Here is a 24886-nt window from a genome sequence, read left to right on the forward strand (position 1 = left end):
CCTGCCGTGCCCCCTCCTCCTCTGCTTTGCAACCGGGAGCCGGTGAAGAGGTCGTCCCCTCCTGGGCCTCGCCCCTCCTGGAGCAGGCTGGGAGGGGGCGTACTTAGGGCCCCTGACGCTGTGTGCGTTTGCCCGGTGCTAGGGCTGCCTGAACTCGGCCTGCCCGCCGTCCCCTGCCCCGCTCGGGTGCCTCCAGGGGCGCCGCAGGGCCGGAGGAGGGGAGCTCTGAGGGAAAGGCAGTAAGGTGAAGTTTACGAGAAGGGGCCCACTCTGCCCTTCCGCTGCCCAGCCCAGGGTCCAGCGGTTTCAGCCGCGTTCATTCTTACCTCGCCCCACTCCTCCCTCCCCTGTTCTATTTATAGATTATTTATTGTTCGCAACAAAATAAAGTGGAACCCCTGTTACCAGCAAGGACAAGGCAGGCTCCTTTGGTCCCCTGCTTCCTCCGCCCTGGGTGGGGGCTCCTCCTGCAGGATCTGGAGGGCCCGGGGGCCTGCAGTTGGAGAGAACCCACACCTTCCCAAGCAGCAGCACAGAGCTGACCTCCAGCCCCCCCCCACCCCCCCACCCCCGCCCTGTCAGGGAGCGGGGGCCAGAAAGCCAGAATCTTGGGTGGGACTTTTTTATGGTCCAGTGTTTCCTTTGGGCAAGTAGTTTAGTAGGTAGCCCACACCCCTGGAGATTCTAGTTGTCTGTTAACTTTATTTTAATTGAAATGGAGGCATAACATGTCCTAGAAAAATAAAAATTTATGATACAAACTAGACACAGGGGTCAGGGTTGCCCCAGGGGTGAGGGGATCTTTGGTCTGGGGCCGGAGGTGAGAAAGAAGGCTCTAGTCCAGGGGGAGCCTCACCCAGGCCTCCCCGCACCTGCCTCCCTTTTCAGCAGGGAGGGCCCAGCCCGGGGGAGAGGGGGGAACGGTCCTGGGGGTCTGGGGCACAGGACTGCCTGTCCTCCACCCTCCGACTCCAAGTGGTTCTGAGAACCTGGATGTCAGTGGACCTATTAGTGTTTTAGGGAGTGACGGGGGCGGGCTCAGGGGCTCGGAAATCCAGCCACGTGGCAGGGCTTGCAGCTCACAGCTAGTACCAGGTTGCGGGGGGGACATAGCCCCTGAGTCAGGACCCCCAAACCTCCCCGTATATTTGGGGCACAGAGCAAGGAGAGGACTGTCACACAGGACGCCGCCGAGCCCAAGGACGGTGTCCCCGGGCGGGAGTGGACAGGGGCCAGCCCCCCCCCCCCCCCCGCCCCGGCACCTCCAGGGCTTGGAGAGGTTCCACGGCCCGGGTGGGGGGCGGCGCACGTAGTGTGTGGCATCTTCGGCTCAAAGCGACCGTGTCTGGGCGGCCCCTCTTTCGGCTCAAAGCCCCGGGTCTTGAGCACCATTGGCAGCAGAGGCGAGGAGGCCCGGTGCGGGAGGGCGGTCACAGTTCCAGAGGGTCTTCCACAGGCACCGACTGTAGCTGGGTCAGAACCTTGGGCTCGGCTTCCAGGCCCTCGTCAACCTCGCCTCCTGCCGTGGACCCCAGGAGCAGCCCCTCGGGGTCGGGGTCTGGCAGCCTCAGCACGGTGTGGGGGGCCTGGGTCCCCAGCCCCTTCTCTGCTTCCAGCAGCCCCTCAGGGCCCGCGCTCAGTTCCAGGCCCGCGGGCCAGGCGGGCATGGCTGCGGGGGACAGCAGGAGCCCTTCGGGCGGGGGCGCCGGGAAGCCGGGTAGGAGACCCGAGGAATCCGGGGAGAAGGGCAGGCTGGCAGCGGCAGCGGCGGGGACGGGGACAGGCGGTGGCGGCGGCGCAGACAGCGGGCCCAGGGCGTGGACGTCCGGGAGAGCAGGGCTGGGGGCCACTGGGAGGGCTCCCTCGGGCACAGAGATGGCCGGGTCTGGCTTCAGGGGCAGGGCCAGGCCGGGGGCAGGCGGCAGGACCTGGGAGACCAGCATGCTGGTGGGGAAGGTGGCCGTGAGGATGATCTTGCCCTGCTGCACGGCCACGCCTGTCACGATGGGGCTGCCCGACACGGGGTTGGCCAGGAGAAAGTTTCCTGTGGGGACGAGACATGGGCCAGGCGCTGGGGTGAAGATGACGCTCGGCAGGGCAGGCAGGGAGATCCGCAGGAGGCAAAGCGAGCGCCTTTCAGGCGAGGCCTGCGTCCTTGTGGCTTGAACCTCAGGCCGCCGCCTGGTTCTGGAGGGTTCTGGGCCGCGCCAGGGATGGGCTGCCCAACCTCCCCAGAGCCCACTGCTGGCGCCGCCCCCCCACTCCCCCCCCACCCCCGACTCAGGCCCCAGCAAGGCAGGAGGTACCTGGGGCAGTGGCCGAAGGCAGCTGCAGGGCAGTCACGCCCACCCCGGAGTTTATCAGGTGCACGTTGGCGGGGCCCGCGGCTGCCACCTTCACGGGGCTGCCCGGCCCGGCCGCTAAGAGCTGCAGCGGCCCCACCGCCTGGGGCAGGGTCACCACCTGTGAGGTGGGCACCACCTGTGGCAGGTTCAACAGCGGGGACGCGGGGCCCAGGCCTGCAGGGTACCCAGGGGGCGGGGAAAGCGGCACCACCTGGGGAGCAGCCACCGATGGCACTGGACCCGGGGGAAGAGGGAAGGGGGCAGCCGGTGGGGGACCGGGCACCACCTGGGGCAGGGGCCCCGCAGCCTCCTCTCCCGCCGGCCCCGAAGCAGCCACCTGGGCCTCCTTGGTCTTGGCGGCCTCGGGCTGAGCCTCTTCTAGCCGGACCTCCCCGGTCTGAGGGTCCAGGACCAGGGAGGTCTTGCCTTCGCTGGGCCCCTGGGGCCCGGGCTGCGGTGCAGGAGGACCACTGCCACCCGTGAGCAGCAGGGGGCCCAGGCCGGAGGCCTCCCCGAGGGCCAGGCTGTTGATGATGACAGGGCTCCCGTTGAGGAGCACGGCGGGAGAGCTGCCCGCAGCCAGGAAGCTGCCGTTCACCAGGATGGAGGAGGAGGCAGCGCAGGGCGCAGCAGGGGCGGCCCCGGCCAGGAATATAGAGCCCTGGGCGGGGGCCTCCGCCGCCACCGGGGCCACCGCCCTGTCCAGGTCCTCGGGACTGCGGCTGCACTCGTCCTCGGTGGCGGGGTTTCCGTCAGACTCGCTGGTTAGAGAAAGGATTGTGAGTTGTGGTCCCAAACACCCTGCGTCCCCACTGGCTGCCCTGCCGGAGCGCGGGGCTGACCGCTGCCTCCCCACCTTGCTGGGGCCCAAACTTCTGCAGCCGAAGGCCTGGACGGGGCGGGTTATAAAACCTCCTCCTGAGACCACCCAAGGACCCCCAAGAGGGAGTCTCTGCAAGTCCAGCATTGATACCTCTCCATAAAAACTAAAGCAGGCCCCATCGGAGGGAGGAGGCCCTCCTCTCCCAGCCCCTTGGCCTCCGCACCCCAGAGGCTGAGTACTGGGCTGCCCCGGGGTCCCCTGGGTCGGGCAGCTCTGCCCGGCGTCTTCCAGGAGAGCGAGGAGGCAGCGCCGCCGCCCGCTCAGTTCCCGGTGCCTCCCCCGCCTCCCCCCCGCCCCCCCAGGCCGGCGTCAGAAAAGGGAGTGAGAGACCGGCGCGCAGGGTGGGAGGGGAAGGGCTTGGGTTACAGGGAAACCGGAGCTGGGGAAGGTTCACGTTTCACAACAAAGACAGACGACGGACCACGCTGTTTGGGCCCCGAGGGGGGCGGTGAGTGGGGGGGGGGGCGGCGGTGAGGAAGAGCCACGGTCAGGGAAGGGCCCGGCAGCCCCGGGACGTGAAAGATGCCCCCACGCGCGGTGGGTGGACAAGGCCCCGTCCCCCTTTCCGCAACCCCCCATTTCCTCACTGCCTCCCACCAGCCACGGACACGGATGGGATTTGGGACGGAGCTCTGAGCGCAGCAGAGGGGAAGCGGTCTCCCGGCCTCCGCGACAGGAGCTGCGGGGTCCGGGAGAGGGCCCGGGCCGTGTGCCTGTTCCGTCCACACGTATTCCCTGCGCCCTGGGGGGCGCCTGAAGCCGTGAGCAGGAGGTGTCCCCGGAGCTCGGCGCGCTGACTCCAGCCGTGAACATGGGGGAGAGGGGGGGTGGCTGGTGGGTGGCACGTCCCCGGGAAAGCGGCACTTGCGCCGCCCGGGTCCCCTCACCTCTTGCAAGGCGCGCCGCCGCCGCCCCCGGTCCGATCGCGCTGTCGCCGGTTCTTGAACCAGTTGCTGACCTGCGTGAGCGAGAGGCCGGTGAGCGTGGCCAGGCGGCGCTTCTCGTCCGGCGTTGGGTAGCGGTTGCCGCGATAGCAGGCCTTGAGCGCGGCGCGGGAGCGCTCCTTGAAGCAGTAGACGGTCTCTTCGCCGTCCCATATGGTCTTGGGCAGCGGGAACTTCTTGCGCAGACGGTACTTGTCCACTGCGCCCAGCGCGCGGCCGCGGGCCCGCTCGGCCTCGTGGTAGCGCGCGCGCAGGTAGAGGTCCTGCAGAAAGGCGTGGTGGGCGGCGGGGAAAGGGCGGCTCTCGAGCAGCCGGTAGAGCTCGGCGTACTCGCCCCGCTGGAAGGCCACCAGGGCCCGAGCGCGCAGCACCGGATCGCTGCCACGTAGGCGCTCGGCCGGGGGCAGTGCGCCCAGGAAGCGGCTCAAGCGGCCGGCGTGGCCCGCCTGTAGCAGCGCCTCGCAAACGCACGCCACCTGCTCGGGCGAGAAGCGGAGGCCCGTGGGCGGCTCGGCAGCGGCCTCGGGGGGCGACCCGGGGACGCCCGGGGATCCCGGGCCCTCCGCTCCCGACGCCGCTTCGCCCGCCCCGGCCCCGGCCGCGGCCGCTGCCTCACCCTCGGCCGCCTGCAAAGTCTGCAGGAGCTGGCGCGCTTCCTCCTCCTCTTCTTCGGTCGCCGCCGCCGCCGCCGCCGCCGCCACCGCCTCCCCCCCAGCCGCCGGCCCCGCGCTCGGCTCCGCAGGCAAGGTAGCCATGTTTTGCAACTTTGGGAAGTTCCTCCCTCCTTCTCCTCCTCCCTCGGGCTTTCCCCAGCCCCCTCCCCCGCCCGTCCCCCCTCTCCGCCCTCCTCTTCGCGCTGCCCGATCTTCTCCCCCCGCGCCGACCCCGCGTCTCCCCCAGCAATGCCAGGCCCGGCTCTCCACTTGGGTCTCGGTCCCAGTGTCCGTGTGAGTGCCCGCCCCCCTCCCCGTCTGTCCGTGATTCTCCTTTTGTTTTCCCTCCGCCTCAGGCCGCGCTTTTTTGCCTCCCCCCGCGTGTGCCTCAGGCTCAGGGCCTCAGTTTCCCCATCGGGACAACGGAGAAGGTAACGGGCCGTCCGGGAGGGCTAAGGGCGCGAAGCCACCTCCGCCCCGAGACTAAGCTTCTGCACGCCTCCGTCTCCAGAGTCCTCTGAAGGCCCCCCCACTCCCCCATCGCCGCCTGCGCTCCGCCCCTCGGAATTCCCGGCTCCGCAGGGGGGCGGGTCTGGCAGGGAGAAGGGGCGGAGGAAACGGGTTAGAAAGTTTGCAGCAACTTTTCCTGAGCAAGTCTCTGGAACGGAGGCGCGTGGCCCGCGCAGGCGCAGTGGTAGGAGGATGGCCGCGCGCGCAGCCGGCCCAGCCCCCTTCTTCCCGGGGAGCGGGTGGCACAGCTGGGCCACAGCTGGACAGGGGGCGGTGCCTCCTGGTGGCTCGCTGGCCATCTCCTCCTGGCCGGATGCCGAGGCCACGCCCCTCAGCGTCCCCACCCCCAGCCCCAGCCCTGATTCGTCAGCTCTGCGGCCCGCTAGCCTCCCGCCAGGCCATTGGCTGCCTCCACTCGCCTTCCGATTGGCCCCCTGAGCAGGCTCCTTCCCGCAACGCAAAGAGAGCGGACACCCGGGACTTCAGAGCTTTGGGCAAGACGGGAGTGCCTTTTATTCGCGAGGATCGGGGGTGGGGTCCTAGGTGGGGAGAGACAATAAATACTGAGGAATGTCGGGTTCTCAGTGCATCCAAAACGTGGGTTAGGGCGCTGGGGTCCTGGAGCCTGTCAGCGGGTCGGAGGACAGGTCAATAAATACCCAAACTGCCGAGGCGGGCGGAGCCTGCGGTGGCTCCGAGAGCCGCTTACGTGAGGAGGGTGCGGGAGTCCCCGAAAAAGCGGGGCTGGCAAAAGCACAAGGTTCCCGGGAGAGCGGGCGGAGCTCGCACTAGACGTTAGCCGCGGGAGGAGAACGTTCCCAGGATAGCAGGGCCTCATGCGCAAGGATTGGTGGTCTGCGAGCCGACGGGGGCGGAGGGGGGGGAGGCGGGGAGGGTGAAAAATTGATGGCCGAGCCCTGGCCCTGCTGCCTCCTCTAGATCGCAGTTTGCCCATACATGTCGGGGCCTCAGCCAGGCCGCAGGAAGGAAGTGGTCTGCGCTCTCCCCGCCCCGCCCCCCCAACAGCAGCTGCAGCATTCCCGGTTACAAGCCTTCCAGGAGCCCCGTGCTCCGACCGCGGGCCCGGCTCCTCCCTCCCCGGCCGCCAGGGGGCGGGCCCGGATCACAGGGCTGGAGCTGGGGCGGACACCCACGCTTGGAACGGTGTGAACGCAGAGGCGGTGGGAGCGGCTTCTGGGCGGTGCCCAGGTCACCCAACCCTCCGGCTTGGGGTTCTAGGGTTCAGGGGGCGAAGGCGGCTCCTGGGTGGCGCCAGACCGGGGCGAGATGGTCGGCGCAGGCCACCAACCCAGTGCAGCCCAAGGCGGCGGCAGCAGCCAGAGCAACGGCGAACAGGAGCAGGGAACGCGCCTCCGATAGGTTAGGCTTAGGGACCTGCGGACAAGAGGGCGGGATCAGGTCCCCGCGGCACGGCCCACCGATTGGCTCCTGAGACTCGCCACGCCTACGCCCATAGGTGGGTCCACAATCCTCTCTGCACTGCGCCCCGCCCCCGCGGGCAGCTGCGGTTGGTCCGCTGGCAAGCCTCAAGTCTTGTCGGAACTCGCCACTGGCTGCTTCCTAGCGGCCTGTGCTGATTGGCTGCCCGGGCATCCTCCCTCCCCGCGGCGGGCCCGGCCCGACAGAGGCGCAGCTAAGCAGACGCGGCTTGGGGTACGTGGAGCGAGGAGGGGGCGCGGCGGCGGCGGGCGGGCGTGAGAAGCCGGACGTACCCTGGCAGGGAGCAGCAGGTGGCGGCGGTGCATGGGGCCTGGCCCCACCAGCGGGCATTGGCCCAGAGCCACGGCCGGGGGGCCATCTAGCTGGAGAGAGAAGGGACAGGTGACCCGATCGGAGCCCAGCCCGGCCCGGCCGCCCTCGGCAGGGGGCGAGAGACAGCGGAGGGAGTCGGGGAAGGAATCGAGGGAGATCCTAGACGGGATCTGGTTAGAGGCCTGAACCGAGGGATATCTGGTGGGGGGGGGGGCTGCATGGAGGGTGTCTGCCGTCTGGAACCCCCAAGAGATAGGGTGATCCCTAAATCTGGACGGGGAGACAGGGGCAGGGTCTGCAGAAGGGCCAGCAGGCTTGATACAGGGGAAAAAGAGGGGTCTTACATGGGAAGGTGGATCCGTGGCCCCGGGACTGGGGACCCCCGTGACAGCTGGAAGGAGAAGAGAGAGGCATAGGGCGCGTGGAGGGACGGAGGAGGGCGGTGGCGCGGCGTGCCCCAGCCTGGGCCCCTCGCCCTCCCCCAGGTGTCCACACACGCCGGGGGCTCACCTCCCCGCCACCCCCCCGTCGCCCTCGGGAAAGGGGACGTCTGAGGGACTCGCCTGCGTCTCCCCCGGCCTGCAGCAGCTCCATCCGCTCCTGCAGCTGCCGGACATGCGCCTCCAGCTCTCGGTTCCGGGCCTCGGCCTCACGGAGCTGACTGCGGGGAGGAAAAGACCGTGAGAGAAAAAAAAAAAAAAGACCGTGAGCCCGCCCGGACCCGAGCGAGACAGGCTGCTGGCGGTAGAGAGGCCCTGGCGCCCCGACCCCGACCTGGCAAAGCTCTGGTTAGCCGTGCGGATGGCCTCCAGCTCCCGGCTCAGGCTCTGCCGTGTAAGCACCTCCTCCTCCAGGGCCTCCTGGAGCTCCTGCAGCGTCACCTGGGCCTCCTGGGCCTCCGCCGAGGCTGGAATGGCCTCCGGAACCGCCGTTTCAGCCTGCGGGCGGGACGCGCTTAGGGCTGCCTGCCTGTGGCTCCTGCGGGGCACCCAAGACCTGGGCACAGGTTCTAGGCTGAGACGCCCCCCGCCCCAACTGTCCTCTAGATCTCTGGGAATCCTCACAGCTCCTGCAGTGACCCAAGTCTCCTCCTTCCCTAACTAACCCCAGCCCCTGGTCTGGGCCCTTCCCACCCACCTTCCACACACGGGAACCAAAGGGCTGTTCCTAAAACTAACCCAACTTGACCATGGCCCTCCCTCTCCCCGGCCCTCAGCGCCCTCAGGGGAACGCCTGCCTCACCAAAAGGCCCTGTTTGGTTTGTTTCCTGATGACCTCAGTCTCCCCTCCCCTCATCCTCCTCCAGCCTCCTCCTGGAACAAGTCAGCCTTGCCACCCTCCTTTCCTGTTCGAGAATAAACCTTTGCCTTGAAGTTCTGGCCGCTGACCAGCCAGTGGGTACTTTTCCTCCCATGGATGGTCCTCCCCCTGCTCCTCCTCCTCTTCCGGGTTGCCCCTTCCCAGAGTCCCCCTCCTCCCACACACAATGGCCTGTTTTAATTTCTTCATAGGGATCGTCTCCGACTGAAGTAATTTTGTCTCTACTGTGTTTTCTGTTGCTTTCTGTCAAGTGAGCTCCCAGAGGGCTTAGCACCCCACAGCATGCAGCACCCCGGAAGCCCTTGCCTTTCTCGCCCATTCGTCCCTGACTGACCTTCTCCTCCAAAGACTCACTGTTTCCTCCGGTGGGGTCACCGTGGCCTCGGGGCTGGGTGCTTGCACAGGTGGCTCAGGCAAGGGCTCGGCCTCCAGTTCCATGGCCGTGGGGCCTGGGACCTCCTCGTCCCTGAGGAGAGGAACAGGGCAAGGGGAGGGAGAGCTAGGCCCCCTCGAGATGTTGCCCCGCCCCTGGATTTAGAGCCAGGACTCCCTCTCCTGTGGCCATGGGAGAGCCAGACCCTGAAGACCCCCTAGTGTGAGGAAGGGAGAGGGAGAGAGAGAGGGGAACTGATTTGCCAGGTTGGTGTGACAGGTCCCCTTCTTGTTAGTAAAGGCCTGCCCTTCGCATGGCCTCATGGCCCTGGGAGCCGGCCTCTCTGCACCTTCTGGCAGATCCTGGGCTCCAGATACCCATGCTCTGGGGTCGGCTCATCTCCCTCTCCATGTGACCTTTGCAGACCCCTCTCCTTTGGACGTCAGGACAGTGAGGGGGGACCCCACCCAACTCTAAGCCACCTCCAAAGACACGGTCTTTTTCTGGTCATCAGCCCCCTGCCCCCACCATCCCCAGCTGCTGGGAAGAGGTCACACTTTCCCGGGGAATATGAAATTGCAATAAAAGTGGATGTTGCCTCCAACCCAACGCTCCCTCCAGTGGAAACAGGTCTCAAGGGCCTGATGAGCCTGGTGAGCACGGAGACCGAGCTGAGGCTATTCATCCAGCTGGGTTATAACAGAGATGGACTGATTGAGTCCCGACCTGCCCAGTGAGGAGAATATTGCACAATAGCTCATGCTGTTGTTCATTCATAGTAAGAAATGGCATTTGTGGGGCACCTGGGTGGCTCAGTTGGTTAAGCATCTATGTTCGGCTCAGGTCATGATCCCAGGATCCTGGGATCAAGTCCCGCTTCGGGCTCCCTGCTCAACGGAGAGCCTGCTTCTCCCTCTGCCTCTGCCGCTCCCCCTGCTCGTGCTCTTTCTCTCTCTCTGACAAATAAATAAATAAAATCTTAAAAAAAAAAAAAAGGGCTTTGGGCGCCTGGGTGGCTCAGTCGTTAAGTGTCAGCCTTCGGCTCAGGTCATGATCCCAGGGTCCTGGGATCAAGTCCCGCATCGGGCTCCCTGCTCCGCGGGAAGCCTGCTTCTCCCTCTCCCACTCCCCCTGCTTGTGTTCCCTCTCTCGCTGTGTCTCTCTCTGTCAAATAAATAAATAAATAAATAAATAAATAAATAAATAAATAAATAAATAAATAAAATCTTTTAAAAAAAGGCTTTATAGTTATGAGTGATTCAACGAGTTTGTATTCTTTTAAGATCAATTTAGAAATTCTAAACTTATTTTCTAAGATTCTGAGGTCCCATGACTGTACTAGAAATCTGAAAGTGGAAGGTTGGAAGATTCTGGAAGGCCGAGTCTGTGGCTCTGAGGTTTTACAACTGAATCTAAAACTTCACAGTACTTATGGTCTGAGATTTTAAGGTCCTACATCTCTGGACTCCTAATAGTCCGCGGTCCCAAGGCGGGAAAGTTCCAAGATTGATCCTGCAATTCTACTGGGTGCCCCTGGACAGCGTCCTGGGACCTCTGGAGGCTGGCACCACTTGTCCACTCCTCACAGGCCGCCCAGGGGCACTGCCTACCTGAGGGCCATGCAGGAGTAGGAGTAGCCCACAAACGGCAGGTGGACCCCCAGTGGCATGCCTTCCCGCATGTCCGTCAGCGTCTCCTATACAAGAGAAACACAGATGTGGAGTGACCTGTGCTTGTCAGAGCTGGTCCCTCGCCCCTTCCCAGTCTGGCCTTAATACCTGCTCCCACTATCCTAAGTGGCCCCTCCCTCGTTTTCTTTCATTGTGTCCTGGCGGCTCCCCTCAGGGTACTCTCCACGCTGTACTTAGATACTTCTCCAGGCTGTAAGTGGACGAGGGCAGGGGCTGGGGCTGGCTTGGTCCCTGTGTGTCCCCAGCAGCACCCGGCACAAGGGCACCCAGACTGAACACGCGCTCACTCGGGATAGTTTGTGTCACAGTTGAGAGAGAGATGGCCTAAGAGAGATTCCTCCGCGCCGTGGTGCTTTCCTGCCTCTCACTTCTCATCCCTCCAGGTCTCAGCTCAAATAGTGCCTCCTCCAGGAAGCCCTCCAAGACTTTCCATGCTGGGTCAGGAGCCCCTCTCCCTGCCCTCCCCTGTTCACCCCCCCCCAACTCTCTGGGCCATCATTGTCTGGGGACCAGTCTATGTTCCCCACTGGACTGGGAATCCAGGTCACCGCTGGGTTCCCAGCACTGGGCGGGCACAGAGCAGGTCCTCTGGGGGAGGGATGATTTCAAGACCTCAGGAGATGGGTACTATTCTAAGCCCAACTTTCTGGGTAAGGGATGAGGGGGGGAGGAATACCCTCTGCCCAGCAGGGGTCGCAGGTACCTACCCCGCCCCCGCTCACCATGGCAGTGAGCCCGTCTTCCACCACATCGAAGTTGCACGTGTCAGTGGCACCCTCAAAATCCGGCGTAAAAGGGGGCACGCTGTCTCGAAGACCATCCCAGTCAAGGCCAAAGAAAAAAGGATGATTCTGGAAATCACCTGCTCCGTCCCGGCCCAGCCGCATCTCAGGGGGACACAGCAGCTGCTGGATGAGGTCTCGAGCCTCCTCAGGGACCCCCGCATCGGTCAGGGGTAGAGACAGGTGCTCCTGCCAGAGGGAGAGGGAAAGCGGGGGACGTTGGCCTGTCAATATGCGTGGACGGAGATCAGGGGTTCCTCTGGCCGTGCTCACCTTGTAGTGCACAATCTTGCCGTAGGTCTCAGCCGTGGAGTCGGCGTAGAAGGGCGTCTGCCCGTAGAACATTTCATAGGCGAACACTCCCAGCGCCCACCAGTCACACTCGGGCCCATAGCTGCCCATCCCGGGGCCGCCGCCCACGGCCTGCAGGATCTCCGGGGACAAGTAGTCCGGGGTGCCCACAGCCACCAGCGACCGCACCTGAGCCAAAAGGTGCAGAGCTGGGCTCGGCCCCGCCCCTCCGAGCTCTGGCCCCGCCCCTCCCAACCACGCCCCGAGTGCTTAGTCCCTCCCCTTGCCTGCTCTGACCCGGAGCCGCTCACACACTTAGGCGTGGGTGCCCTCCTTCTCTTTCCCACTCCAAATCTGGTCGTGCCCCCACCCTAACTCTACCTGTGTGCCTCAGCCCCGCCCCCACACTCTGCACTTCCGGTCCCCCCACCTGACCCCACTCCTCTTTGGTGGCCCGAGCTGCTCAAAGCAGCGCACCGCACGGCTCACCGTTCCGTCTGCCCGCAACTTGAGGCAGGAGCCAAAGTCGGCCAAACGGATGTGGCCGCAGCGGTCCAGTAGGATGTTGTCGGGTTTGATGTCCCTGCGCAAACGGAAGGAGAGGGTGGGGGATAAGTGAGCCTCCCTCCATCCAGCTCACCAGGCTCCACCCCTCCAGGCAGCACGGCCTCGGGTCCCCACCCTCTTAGGGACCGTGCTCTCCGATTGCGGTCCCCCCCTTAGGGGATTCTGCAATTCTGAACCCCACTCCTCTGTCTCTGTCCCCAGTGGTCCCAACCAACGAGGTCCCTCTCCAGGCCCCACCCCCTCTGGGCTCCAACCTTGGCGGTATCCTGCCCCCTGCCCGGGTGCAACTTTCGCTTTCCCTCTCTGGGCCCCGCCCTCAGCCCCAGCCCCTCAGCCCCTGCTGCGCCCACCTGTGTACATAGCCCAGCCGGTGCACTGAGTCTATGGCCATGACAATCTCGGCCAGATAGAAGCGCGCCATTTCGGCCGGGATCCGCTCCCCAAACTTGCTCAGCAGCGTTAGCAGGTCCCCGCCCACGTAGTACTCCATGACCAGGTACTGGCAGGGGGCGTGTCATGGGGGAGGTCAGTCGCACCCCTCGGCGCTGACCGATGATAGCCCGGGACAAAGACTCCCGCAGATGCCCCATCCCTGGGCAGAGACTCCGTAGCCCCAGCCCCAAGGGAGCCCAAGAGATTCCCAGGCCAAATCAGAGACACCCTCGCCCCCCCCCGCCAAAACCTAATTCTCCCAGGATGTCACTGGACAGACAGAGCGGGAAAGAGAGCCCAGAGAGCTCCCAGTGCCTAAAGTACAGAGCCTAAATACCCTGCCCAGGGACCCCCACATAGATTGTAGAGAGCTATTCCAGTCCAGGTAAGAGATCCGCCCCCCCCCTCCCCGCTTCCGACGGTGGCATCTTTACAGGGTCCTCTGGAATCAGCCCGGGAAAAGAGCGGTAAGGGACATCTCCCATCCCGGGAAAGGAAGACCAATTCCTCCCACACCCAGAGACACCGCTGCCATTTCGAGACAGCCTAGAATTTCTCCCTGACCCCGCCTCGTTCACTGACAGCCTCGGGATCGGGGTCCGTCTCCCTAGTACCTCCGGGTCCGGGGCTCACCAAGTAGTTCTCATCCTGGAAGGCGAAGTGCAGCTCCGTGATCCAGCGCCGGTCCCCGTTCACCAACACATCCCTCTCTTCGCGGAAGCACGACACCTGCGGGGCACCCGGAGGCACTGAAGCGGCCGGGAGCCAGAGCGGGGGTGGGTGATCCTAGCGCCCTGCACATCCGGCCCCCGCCCTCACCTCGCCTCTCTTCAGCATGTCCCATTTATTCATGATCTTCATGGCATACACCTGGCCCGTCTGCTTCATCTTCACCACCGCCACCTGAAGGCCGAAACAGGGTGACTGGGGGCAGAGGTGGCGGGGGAAACACGCGGGCTCGCCGAGACTGGAGTCCCCCCGTAACACAACCTACTCGTGGCTCCGCCCCACGATTAACGCCACGCCCAGCGGCCTCAGGCCCCGCCCCCGCCCGGCTGGTGTAGGCTTGCTAAACTCAAGTCATTCATCAATTTCTAAGGTCCCGCCCCAAACCCCTGGGTCCCGCCCACTGCACGAAAAGTCCGGTCCCCTGCTCCGCGGAGCTTGTAGCCGCCGCTCAAGCCTCACCTCACTGAACGCCCCGCGTCCGATCACCTTCAGAATCTCGAAGTCATCCCTCTGCAGTCGGGCTTCCTTAAGCCTCGTCGCGATGGGTTCCACTGGGGGCCGGGGGGAGGTGAGAACCGAGGGTAACTGGGATTGACACTGGAGACGGGAGGAAGTCCCACCCTCTGCCCCTCAGTCTCCCCCTCTCTGTCCCTCCTCGGTCTCCTCTGTCCCTTGTTCTCTCCTCTCTCTGTCTCTCTCCTAGGACTGTCAGCCTCCCAAAGGCTTCCCGGCAAAAACACTGTGTGAAGTTTTGGGGACCCCAAACTGCCCTCCTACAGAAAAAAAGGTGGGATGCCTGAGGAACCCCTTTTTGGGAAGAGCATTGGGCCAGAGGGGCTCTAGTGGGTGCAGGTGGAGAGGGCGCGCTCTCTTCTGAAGAACGGAAGATGTGAGTTCCCAGTCCTTAGGGCCCCCTGAGCTTCAGGCCCCACCCCTACTCTGGCTGGGAGTGGGAGCGCCTGCCAGGCCCACACCCGGGCTCTCAGTCTGTCTCAGGTCCTGTCCGGGAACATTCAGTTTAGTCCAGCAGCTCCAGGTTTAGAGGCTGCTGGTTTTGGACACTTTGGGAAACACTGGATTTGGGGATGGGGCCCCGAGAGGGAACAGGAGAGGAAGACAAAGCCCGCGTGGACCCAAATTCCAAGCTCTATAGTGTATTCGTTCTGTCCTCAACTCCAGGAAGAGGGCTTCTTTAGTCACCCCTCATTTACGGGAGGCCCCCGATTTACTGGAGGCCCCTCATTTAGGGGAGGCCTTTACGTGGCTCAGAAGGGTGAAGAGGTTGGCCCGAAGTCCTACAGCTGGAATGTTAAGGAGGGCAGGTAGGCAGGGGAAGGCCCAGGTGGAGGGGATGCAGGGGCACAGGAAGAGGGAGGACCCTGGGGACTTGGGAGGCAGGACAGAGAGAGGGACGGGTTCAAGTGAAAGTAAGGGGAGATAGAGTGGGCTATGGCAGGGGGAGACAGGCCCCCATGAGTTTCGAGGTTCGGGAGAGCGGGCCGGCAGGGAAGAACCAGCCAGGGCCCGGGACGGGGGAGGGAGGAGAGAGCCAAGATGTTGAGCCCTTTTAAGGCAGCAGGAACCCAGGCCCCCTCCCCCGCCCCGGGCAGCCTAGCAGGGGAGGGGCCGCAGGATGCTGCTCAGGCCACAAAAGGAGTGCTCCTTACTGGAGAGCCCAGACCCCTGCCCCCAGCTCCGGGCTCAGTTTACCCTGCTAGCTCAACTTCACGCTCTGCAAAATCGGGCTGAGAGAGTTACTAAGGGCTGGGGGAGGCGGGGAGAAAGTTCTTCCAGGGGCTGAGTGGCCCGGCCTTTGGTGTCCACCTTCCTATCTGCGAAATGGGAGGGACAGGAGCGAGGCCTGGGTCAAAAAGCGATGAACACAAGAAACGACGGAGAGCGGGGAAGCAGAGAGACAGAGACATACAGAGCCCAAGGACCGAGTGCAAGCCACTGAGGGACAAACCAGTGCAAGGACAGAGTGGCAGGGTGTCAGAGAGACGGAAAACCAAGTGAGCCTGAGTCCTGGGGTGGAGGAGGGGAAGAGGCCGACAAGGCCAGAGGTGGAAGCATCTTCCCTTCAGACCTGTCTCCAGGGAAAGACCTGGCCAGAAGGGACTTTGTGGGAGAGCCCGAAGGTCAGAAGTCATGAGAACCAGGGACCTGGGGAGCTGCCCCATGCAAACTAGACAGACCAGGGCTGGTGGAGAGGGGGGTGGCCAGGCCCTAGAAAGTGGGCATACCCAGAACCTGAAATTGTCCCTCCTCCATCCAGGGGGTGGGGGTGCTGGGTGGCGCCTGTCTGCGGAGCCGGTTCTCCCCCAGGGCCTGAGTGGCCGCACCCTCCCAGTGCCTGGGCACCTGTTGGGGCAGCGGGAGACGCTGGCGCTGAACACCTGCCCACTGGCCGCACCCCTGGCAGCTGCCCCATGCTGTCCCTTCCGCCTGGCCCCGTGCTCTGGGAGGCCAGGGTGGAGAGCCACGGGGCGCATCTTGGTGGTGGTGGAGGGGGGGTCCTAGGATCCGGGGCTCCCAGCATGTCCCTAGGCCTAGACCTTGGGGAGGGGGTACAGAAGGACCACGGGAGGCCGTGCCCAGTACAGCCTACCATGGCTCCCAGGTCACAGTTCGGAGTCATGGCTGCCCTAGCCTCTGCTGACCCCAGCCTGCCCTGCCAGGGTGGCACAGGGGTAGGGACATGCCACCCTAGGACCCAGGACCAAGTTCTGGGCTCCTGAGTCCGAGGCTCTCCCACGTCCATCTTGACCCCACTATCAGCCCTGGTGCCCGGCCCCATAACCTGCCTCTGCCCTGCCCCTACCGCCCCCCAATCTGTGCCACCCACGACGGCAGGCACTCACCCCACTGCAAGAAGTCGGCCACATACTTGTCCTGGGCCAGATCGGAGGCACCCAGCTCCTGGTGGACGCCCAGGAGAAGGTCGAGCAGGGGCTCCAGCCCCAGGAAGCCAGGGTCCAGCACCAGCTGCTGGAGCCGCCTCAGCCGCACCTCGGCTGACATGTCGGGCAGGCAGCACCATGGCCCCCTCCCCGGGCCAGGGGCTCGGGGTCCTCCGGTCACGGGGCCTGGCAGCCCCTGTCCAGGCCTTGGGGCTCTGGCTGCATGTCTGCCTGTCCCTGGCTGTCCCCTGGGCCTCTCTGGCCACTTCTCTCTGCTGCTGAGGCCTCCTCCCCTTCTCCCCACCCCTCGGGGCGGCCCCCTCCCGCCTCCCAGCCTTAACCCCTCAGGAGCCAGGCCCCCCAACTCCCTCCTGCCAGGGCCCCTCAGAACACGTCAGTGTGAGATGGGGGTTGGAGAACCTCAACTCTCCCACGATGCCGGCCCCCCAAAAAAGGCGGAGCACAGAAGTAGCTACAGGTGTGGCAGATGCCAAAGATGAGCCCTCCCATTCTGAGGGGGCCAATTAAGGTTCAGAACGATCGGGTAACACCCTTCTCAAGCCCTGGAATTGGGGTGGGGGAGAAAGGGGTGAGGCCTGGGAAGGGGGGGCAGGAGGCCAGGGAAGTTTCGCGGGTGACTCAGCCACAGATTCAGACTTTGGGATGGTTTAAATTTAGCCCTCAGGCCCTCTGCTTTACACTGACTTTTTTTTGGCAGGAGGTGGGGAAGGGGTGGTGAGAGAATGGGGAAGGGAGGCCCTCAGGAGCCAGGACCAGGGGTGACCCACTGGCCAAAGCCTGGGGGAGGCAAAGGAGCCCCCAAAATAGCTCCTTGGACCCTGGCCGCACAGCCACATTCCTGCCCGGGCTAGGATTAGAAACAGAAACATTTCGGGGGGTGGAGGGCAGAGCGGGAAGACACCCCTCCCTGCAGCTCCAGAGAGCCAGCCAGGAGGGATTTTCGTTATTCTCGGCAGGGGTGGACAGCGCTCTGGGAGGAAACCATGATCTCCAGCTGGCTCTGGACGCCTGTGCCCTGAGCCTGGAGGCCTGAGGCAGCGGGAGGCCAAGCCTTGGGGCACGTTCTGGGCACCTCAGGAGCTACCTGAGGGACCCATCTGGGCAGCCCCCCCCACCCCCGTATCTGACCTGGACAGTTCGGGCACTTTCAAACTGGGAAGGAGGCCCCGGCGGCACTCTTTCCTCCAGAGTTGGGGGTTCTGGGGGCTCAGGGCTGGAGGCCTGGCACGTGGGTGACCCACCAGCTATGTGCCCGGAGTGAGTCCCTCCTCTGGCCTTCAGCTCGTCCGGCTATGAGAACGGAGCAGGGAGGGCACCAGGTCGGGGGACAGGCAGGGCCTCTCTTCCTTTGGTGTTAGTAGCTGGGTTCTAGGGCTGCTGCTAAAGTGCACGCACACTCCCTCCCTCCACACCTCCCAGAAGGGACCAGAGACGCTGTGAAAACAGGGAACTTTAGTATAAATAAGAGGTCCTGGGGGACAGGGAGGGCCCCGAGGGGCTTCCATAATTTAACACTCTTCAAAAGCACAAACAACAGCAAGGGCAGGGTGGGGGCCAGGGGAGGGGTGGGCCACCCCAGCCCTGCCCACAGGAGGAGGGGCACACTGCAGAGCTTGTGGGCGGGGAGTCTCTCCCCCAGGAGTGACCAGTCACATGCTGGGGACAGGGATGAGGTGAACACTGATGTTTCAGAGGAAGGGGTCATTGTACTTGGCAGTGGGTGGGGACAAGGCTGAGGCCACACGGGCCACTACATCCCCCCAAGTGTCTGGGCCGGTCTGGGGGACCCTGACCCCCAAATTTGTGCAGGGCAAGGGACTGGAGCAGTCCATCCATCATGGTTAGTCTTGTTAATACGTTGATCCGTGAGGTCAGCGGGAGGGTTATGGCTAGGAGGCGGGGAACATTGTGGGGGGAACCCCGACATCCATGGCTTCACACCACTGTGCCGCTCGGGGAGTTGCCTGGCTGGGAGGAGATGCCCTGGGGAAGATGAGAGGGGAGACAGGAGGGTTAGAGACCACCTGGGGCTCCCACCAGTCCCGTGGGGAGGGAGCCAGCCCGGAGTCCCCAAGGCGGCTGCCACCCTGGCCTTGCCATTCAGTCCACCCCAGAGCCCCCCAGACAGAGGCCGCTGCTCTAGGTCGGGAACTCCCAGCTCCGCTAGCTTCCCTGGCCCCGCAGGCGGCACTCTTGGACAATAATTAAAGCGCTTGGGTGGTCCTGAGCAGAGGATGGGGGTAGGGGTGGAGAGGATGGGGGGTAACTCAGGGCCCTGACTGGGCAGGTGGGGGGGGGGGAGAGCTCAGGGACAAGCCTACCTCTACCACTGACTTGCTGGGTGACCTGGGCCAACTTCCTTCCCCTGTCTGGGCCTCGGCCTCCTCGTCTGTGAACTAGGGAGATAGAGGGGTCTCTTTCAGGACTCGCCAGACTCCCCAAATCCCAACGACCCTGCGTCTGAGACTGTGTCATGGACTTCTAAGGATTCAAGACCCTACAATTCTAAAACCACTCTTTGAGGGAACCAAGCCACGGGCCTCGGGCCTAGCACCCTGGGCACACAAGCCCAAACCCTGTGGAGCTGAGCCCTCTGAGACAAGAGCTCCAAAGATGGAAGGCGCCAGGCCTGTGCTCCCCCCCCTTCTGGGGTCTTCCTGAAACCCCAGTGCTACCCCAGGAGGTGGACACATCCATCTACCACCCACCTTCAAGGCTCCCTAAGAGGTGACAGAGGTCAGCAAGGAGTGGTGACTTGCCCAAGGTCGCACAGGGAGCAGCCCCAGAACCCAAGCTGGGATTCCATGAGCTGGGGCTCCAGAGTCTGAGATTCAGGCCGGAAGGCGGGCCCACAGGTTCAGTGTTGCCCACAGAATTTGACCCACATTGTTCAAATGGTTCACAATTCACAAATCGTATGTCCCATAGAAACACAGACTTGGCTTCAAGTGACAAGTGATAACGCCCGGCTGTGCTGGGCCCACTGGCTGCCCTTCAGATAGCTGGCCATGGTCCTCACCACTCCTGGCTGTCTCTTCTACCCAACCCTCTCTCTGCTGCCACGGAGAGTTCTAGAAGCCTGGTACTCTAAGATCTGAGAGGTCTTGCTCTGGGATGCTAAGATTTCCCTGGCTTCCCCTCATCCCACAGGGCTAAAGGCTATGACTGCAACAAACCCTCCTGCCCATGCCCGCCTCCTCCTGGGCCCTGGGTCGGCCGGCATGGGGCCACTCACCGCCTTGCCCGGCCGGGCCCAGGTACAGATGAGGCCCTCCTGGCAGGCAGTGATGATACAGTCCTCCAGGAAGAGGAGGACCGTGAGCCGCTCCTGGGCGATCTTCTTGCACACCAGGGGCTCGAGCAGGGGCACCTCGTGGATGCGCGGGCACAGCGCGGTGCCCAGCACCTTGGCTGGGTCCAGCCGGCTGCGGGGGGCGGGGCCGCTGGGCTTGTCCCCGCCGCCGCCCCCGCCCCCGCCGCCCCCGCCGCCGCCACCGCCCCGGCTGATGTTGCCGAGGCTGTGGTAGCGCTTGTGCTCCTTCTCTGACCCCCGGTCCCGCCGCTCCTGCAGCGTGAGCGTGGCAAAGCGGCCGATGCTGAACGGCGTGCCCGGCTCAGTCGTGGCGCCCGCGCCGCCCGCCTTGCCACTGCCGGCCGGGTGCGGAAGGCTGTTGGAGCGGGACAGTGAGCGGGGCAGGGGGCCGGGGCCGGGTTCGCCCCCGCGAGAGCTGCTGGCGGTGGGCGGCGTGGTGCCAGGCGTGCCGGGGAGGGTGCGGGTGCGGGCCAGGGGCGGGTGGGGGTAAAGCACGTCTTCCGTGAGGTCCCACAGGCAGAACTGCGTGTCCTGGCCCGCCGAGCCGAAGCGGTAGGTGATGGGGCCGGCTTTGGGCAGCGGGGAGAGGGGGGCTCCCCCGCCCGAGCCTGTGCCCCCCGCGTCGGGCTCTTCCTCCTCTTCCTCCTCCTCCTCCTCCTCCTCCTCGCCGCTCCGCTCCGTGTCACCATTGGCCGCTGCCGCCTCCTCGGCCCTCGTGGTGTAAGGGTCAAAGGCTACAGCGTTGACCCAGGACTTGTGGCCGTGGCCTCGGGCCACCACACGGCCCTCGGTGAAGGACCACACGGTGACCAGGTCATCTTCGCCCCCCGTCACGACATAGCGCCCGTCAGGGCTCCAGCACACACACAGCAGGCCCCCAAAGTAGCTCTTCATGAGCCCCCGCAGGAGCATGGAGTCGAAGTGGAAGACGCGCAGGCAGCCGTCCTGGCTGACGCAGGCCAGGTGCCGGCCGTCGGGCGAGAAGGCAAACTCGTTGAGGGGCCCCTCGCCCACCGCCCACTTGGCCAGCGGGTTGCGGGGCGCCTTGCTCTTGGCCGCGTAGACGGCGAAGCCCTCGCCCTGCTTCAGCAGGCTGTACTGGGGCGGGGCCGAGGCGCACGGGTGGCTGACGTTGTACAGATACAGGTGGCCGCTGGCGTGCGAGGCCAGGAACAGGCTCTCGGATTCAGGCAGCCACTTCAGATAGGTCACCTTGGTCTTGTCGATCAGCCGCTGCCGGGAGAGATGGCGGGGGTTGGGGAAGGCGGTCGGCTCCTGGCCGACCTCCCCCCAGCCCGGGTTTCCCGAAACGGCCCTCAGACCTCCTCGGAGAGCTCCCCCCACCCCCCCACCCCCACTGAGGGTAAGGGCTGGACCCCGGACCATAGGAACGCAAAGGAAGAAGGGCGGCCTGTGAGGCAGCCACAGGGAGCTCCACGGAGCCTTGGTGTCCCCGTCTTTGGCAAAGGGAAAAGTCCTGCTTTTCAGAGAACTCTCCTCATCGGTCTAACCCTCTCCTCTGTCTTTACCACGTCGGGCTTCAGGCAAGAGGTCGAGTCACAGAACATCAGCTCCCCCGGGGAAGGGATCCTTATTTGTGTGGTTCACCAGTCTAGCCCCAGAGCACAGACCTGTGCACACAGGAGGTGCCCGGACCCACGAGGGACCGCCCCGTCCCGCCAGTTGCGCATGTGCCTCCGCTTTCCCCCTCACAGCTCATGTCCAACCTTTTGCTGATACCCCAAACCTACACTCGTCTCCCCCGAGAACCCCACGGCAGCCTTTCTCAAGCAGGGCTCCAGAGAGAACGGAGCACCAGGGATCTCACATATTAGTGAGCAAAACAGAGGGCCCTGCCTTTGTGGAGCCTTCATCTAGCTTGGGGAGCAGACAGTTATCAAATAAATTAAGGATGCTGTATGGCAGAAGGTGGTGAGCGCCACAGAGAAGAATCCAGCAGGGAAGGGGGGATTCTGGCGCCCATCGTACACAATGAATCAACTTCCCCAGGCATCTAAGTGGCTTCTCGTTCTTGGGAGAAGTTAAAAAAGAATCCCATCATCTCTGCGTTCTCTGGCTGAGACGAAACCTGGTCGAGAAAGGCTCTGAAAGCCAAAGTCTTTCCCATGACCCTCCAGACCCTCCAGGGGCTGGCGTCTCCCAGCTGTTGCTCAGGACCCATCTCCCACCCTCCCCTCAGGAGCTGTTCTGGCCACACACCCTTCTGCTGTCCTGCTTCCAGGCTTTTGTCGTCGTCGTTCCCTCTCCTCAGAATGTCCTCCTCCCCTGGTGACTCTCTTGCCTCCTTCAAGTGTTTATTTCAATGTCACCCCCCTCAGTGAGGCTTTTCCTGACCCAGCCTATTTAATTTAAGCCTCACCAGGCATTCCACATCCCCCATCCCCCTTCCCTGCTGGATTCTTCTCTGTGGCGCTCACCACCTTCTGCCATACAGCATCCTTAATTTATTTGATAACTGTCTGCTCCCCAAGCTAGATGAAGGCTCCACAAAGGCAGGGCCCTCTGTTTTGCTCACTAATATGTGAGATCCCTGGTGCTTAGAACAACGCCTGGCACAGACCAAATGCTCAATAAGTATTTTGTGAATGGATGAGCTGGTGCATTTTTAATCCATTCACTGTTGTTACCCTCACTCCCTTCTGCCATTCATGCATTCTGTATATTTGGAACACCTCCTCTGAACAGGGAGAAAAAGCCAGAGGACAAGAGCAGCCCCCACCCATGGATGAGGTCGTTCCTTGGCATGTTCCTTTGGCACCAAGTCTAGCCAGGACTGAGCCATCTCCACATACGATTTCGTAATAATGGTCCCATGAGGCAGGGATGAGAATCCCATTTTGCAGAGAAGTAAAACTGAGGCTCAGGAAGGACAGTCACCTCCCCAAAACCATATAGTGAGTCAACGGTGCAGCAACGACTTGAATCCAATGCTCACGGGCCCAGAATTTGAAGATCAAGGGCTCTGGCTTCAAACAAGTCCCAATTAGAGACTAGCCTCGGCTGTCTTACGGACACCACAATCCCTAACCCATGGAGGAAAACTCAAGGACTAAAGTGTTCAGCACAGGGCTAACAGCCCAGAGGCCCCGAGCACAGCAGGTGCAGCTGTCGTTATTAGCTGATATCACACTAGCTGCTGTCCGTGACCCATGCCATATATCTGTCAGCCCATCCTGTCTCTCCTGTATCCTGCCCCTCTCAGGCCTCCACTGGTCCCCAGGCAGCTGCAGTCTCATGGCAACGCTGTGTGGGTGGTGAATGGGAAAGGGGAGCCGTTCTAGGCCCCGGGGGCCCATAATCACCTCTTCATTGAACAGCTTGCTGGTGTCCTTCTTGATGAGATCCAGGTACTGCACCTGGCCAGCTGAGAATCCCACCAGCAGGGAGATGGTCTCTGTGGCAGCAGTGAACTGGTTGAAGTCATGGCAGGTGGGCTGGGTGCCCTTATAGATCCGCTTGTCAATTGGCTTGTTGAGGTCAATGGACTTGAGCAGTGGGAGAAAAGGAGTTAAAAGCTTCTACCACTGAGAGGAAGGAAGAGGGTGTTGAGGTTGGGGGAAACCACTAAAAGGAAGCAGGGTTAAATCCCTAAGGGAAGTGGGTAGGTGGATGGGTGAGCGGGCAACCACAGACAGGAAGGGGGACCCAAATCACAGACCCAGTAAAGGAAAAGCCCCCCCCTCCACCCCACAGGAGACCATGGTGCCTCCCCCCAAAGTTGAAAACTCTAACTTTAGGGACACCCTTGCCCACAGTATCAAGGCTTGGGGTCCCCACAGTCCCTGAGCTCCAATTCCTTTCCAGTCCTGACCCACAGACTCAACAACTCCCCCTGGATCTTGGCACCTCAATATTCCAAGCTCCCCAAAACGCAGAGTCACCCAAATCCCCAGGACTCTAACACCCAACATCCCAGGATTCTCTTTACTTCGGAGTCCCTAAATCTCAGGACCCCCATCACAGTTCGTGGACACATTAAACCTCATGGTCCCCCACATTTTTGGTCCTTCACCACCTCTGGGCTCTCAGGATCTCCATCACTTTTGGGGACCACCACAACCTCCAAGGGTCTCATTCCCTCTGGGACCTACATCGCTCTAGAAATACCCATCACACCTGAGGATGTCCCCTTTGGGCTCTTATCACCTCCAGCTCCCCATCAGCTCAGAGATTCCCTCCAAGACCCTTATGAGATCCAGAACTCCAGCGTTCCTTAAGACTTCATATACCTGCAGGACCTCTATCACCTCTAAGTACCTCATCAATTCCACAATCATCCTCGCCTCTGGGCTCCCAAAGTCTCAAGAGCCCCCCAACCCCCTGCAACACCTCCGGACTTGCAACACCCCTGGGTTCTCCGTCACTTTCAAGCCTGCATCACCTCAGGATTCTCCATCACGGGCTGATTCCCTATCACCCAGAACCACGGAGGGTCCCATAGCATCTCAGAATCTTTCCAAAATACCACTCCAGAACCCCCACGCATAACTTGGGGATCCCGCATGACCTCAAGATTCTCCATCACCTCTAGGATGGCCAGCACCCCGAAGGGCTTCCCCGGCTCCCACCACCTTTTAGAATTCTGCATTACCTCTGGGTACCCTTCCCCCTGGGATGGCCGTCACATCGAGGATGCCTATCTCAGAAGCCCACATCCATTCGGGGACCCTTCTATCACTTCTGGATCCCCTCAGGGGGCCCTATCCTCTCTGCCAGCACCGAGGCCATCACGATGCAGGCCGCTCACCCGTTGGCTTCCGCGGCGGCAGCAGCCCGGGTAGAAATAAAGCTCGCGGCCCAAGTTGAAGCAGACGCGGTCTCCTCCGGCACCCAGCCCCGCGGGCGTGGCGGGCGGTTCCCCGGCCCCGGCGCCGTCGGGCTCCCCGAGGCGCACGAGGCTGAGGCGCACGGCGGGCAGCGCGGGCCCTGGACCCGGGCCTGCGGGCGGCGGGGACGGAGCGGAGCCCGCGGCGCCGGGGCCGGAGGACGAGGCAGGGCCGGGCGGGGGCTGCGGCGGCTGGGGCGGCGCCGGGGTCTGGGCGGAAGCCGGCCCCGACCTGCGAGCGGCGCCATCGCCAGGAAGCAGCTTGTAGAAGCCCTCGCGGGTGCGGAACTGCGACTTGATTTCCGCGCAGTCCCCCATGGCGGCGCCGGGGCCCGAGCCGCCCTCCGCGCCGCCCGCCGCCATCTTGGGCGCCCGCCCGCCCAGCCCGGGCCCCGCCGCTGCCGGACCGCCGCCCGCCACCGGGCCCCCTGCCGGAAGCCTCGGGCCCGCGCCGGAAGGGGTGGGGTGGTCACCCGGGCGACGCCTCTTCGATTGGCAACAGGATCGGGAGGC

General features: G+C 63.5%; 3 protein-coding genes across 10 annotated transcripts; all 3 read right to left on the reverse strand.

Annotated features, from left to right (window-relative positions):
* Positions 1-1430: 1430 nt before the first annotated feature.
* SIX5 (SIX homeobox 5) lies at positions 1431-4927 on the reverse strand. Its single transcript, XM_028088169.1, has 3 exons — positions 4116-4927; positions 2307-3106; positions 1431-2044 (listed from the first exon to the last, which is right to left on the reverse strand). Exons 1-3 carry the CDS (start codon positions 4925-4927, stop codon positions 1431-1433), a joined length of 2226 nt encoding a protein of 741 aa, XP_027943970.1.
* A 1553-nt stretch (positions 4928-6480) lies between these two features.
* DMPK (DM1 protein kinase) lies at positions 6481-16314 on the reverse strand. Of its 7 annotated transcripts, XM_088027666.1 has the most exons (16): positions 16155-16314; positions 13753-13844; positions 13384-13467; positions 13198-13293; positions 12483-12631; positions 12055-12148; positions 11548-11754; positions 11200-11463; positions 10412-10497; positions 8783-8894; positions 8340-8341; positions 7883-8077; positions 7672-7769; positions 7453-7499; positions 7069-7154; positions 6481-6730 (listed from the first exon to the last, which is right to left on the reverse strand). In XM_088027666.1, exons 1-16 carry the CDS (start codon positions 16312-16314, stop codon positions 6571-6573), a joined length of 1932 nt encoding a protein of 643 aa, XP_087883792.1. In that variant the 3' UTR covers positions 6481-6570. The 7 variants fall into 7 exon arrangements, with proteins under 7 accessions (XP_087883792.1, XP_027943849.1, XP_027943848.1 ...); XM_028088048.2 differs by lacking the exon at positions 8340-8341 and having other exon boundaries at positions 7883-8046; positions 11215-11463; XM_028088047.2 differs by lacking the exon at positions 8340-8341 and having other exon boundaries at positions 7069-7158; positions 7883-8046; positions 11215-11463.
* A 1369-nt stretch (positions 16315-17683) lies between these two features.
* On the reverse strand, positions 17684-24770 carry DMWD (DM1 locus, WD repeat containing). Of its 2 annotated transcripts, XM_028088164.2 has the most exons (5): positions 24296-24770; positions 22851-23033; positions 19450-20760; positions 18536-18610; positions 17684-18197 (listed from the first exon to the last, which is right to left on the reverse strand). In XM_028088164.2, exons 1-5 carry the CDS (start codon positions 24734-24736, stop codon positions 18150-18152), a joined length of 2058 nt encoding a protein of 685 aa, XP_027943965.2. In that variant the 5' UTR covers positions 24737-24770; the 3' UTR covers positions 17684-18149. The 2 variants fall into 2 exon arrangements, with proteins under 2 accessions (XP_027943965.2, XP_087883796.1); XM_088027670.1 differs by lacking the exon at positions 18536-18610.
* Between the last annotated feature and the right edge of the window lie 116 nt (positions 24771-24886).

The sequence above is a fragment of the Eumetopias jubatus genome, unplaced genomic scaffold (assembly GCF_037043125.1).
Source record: "Eumetopias jubatus isolate StellerSeaLion01/CBP00866 unplaced genomic scaffold, mEumJub1_p1.0 scaffold_10, whole genome shotgun sequence".
NCBI classification, from domain to species: Eukaryota; Metazoa; Chordata; class Mammalia; order Carnivora; family Otariidae; genus Eumetopias; species Eumetopias jubatus.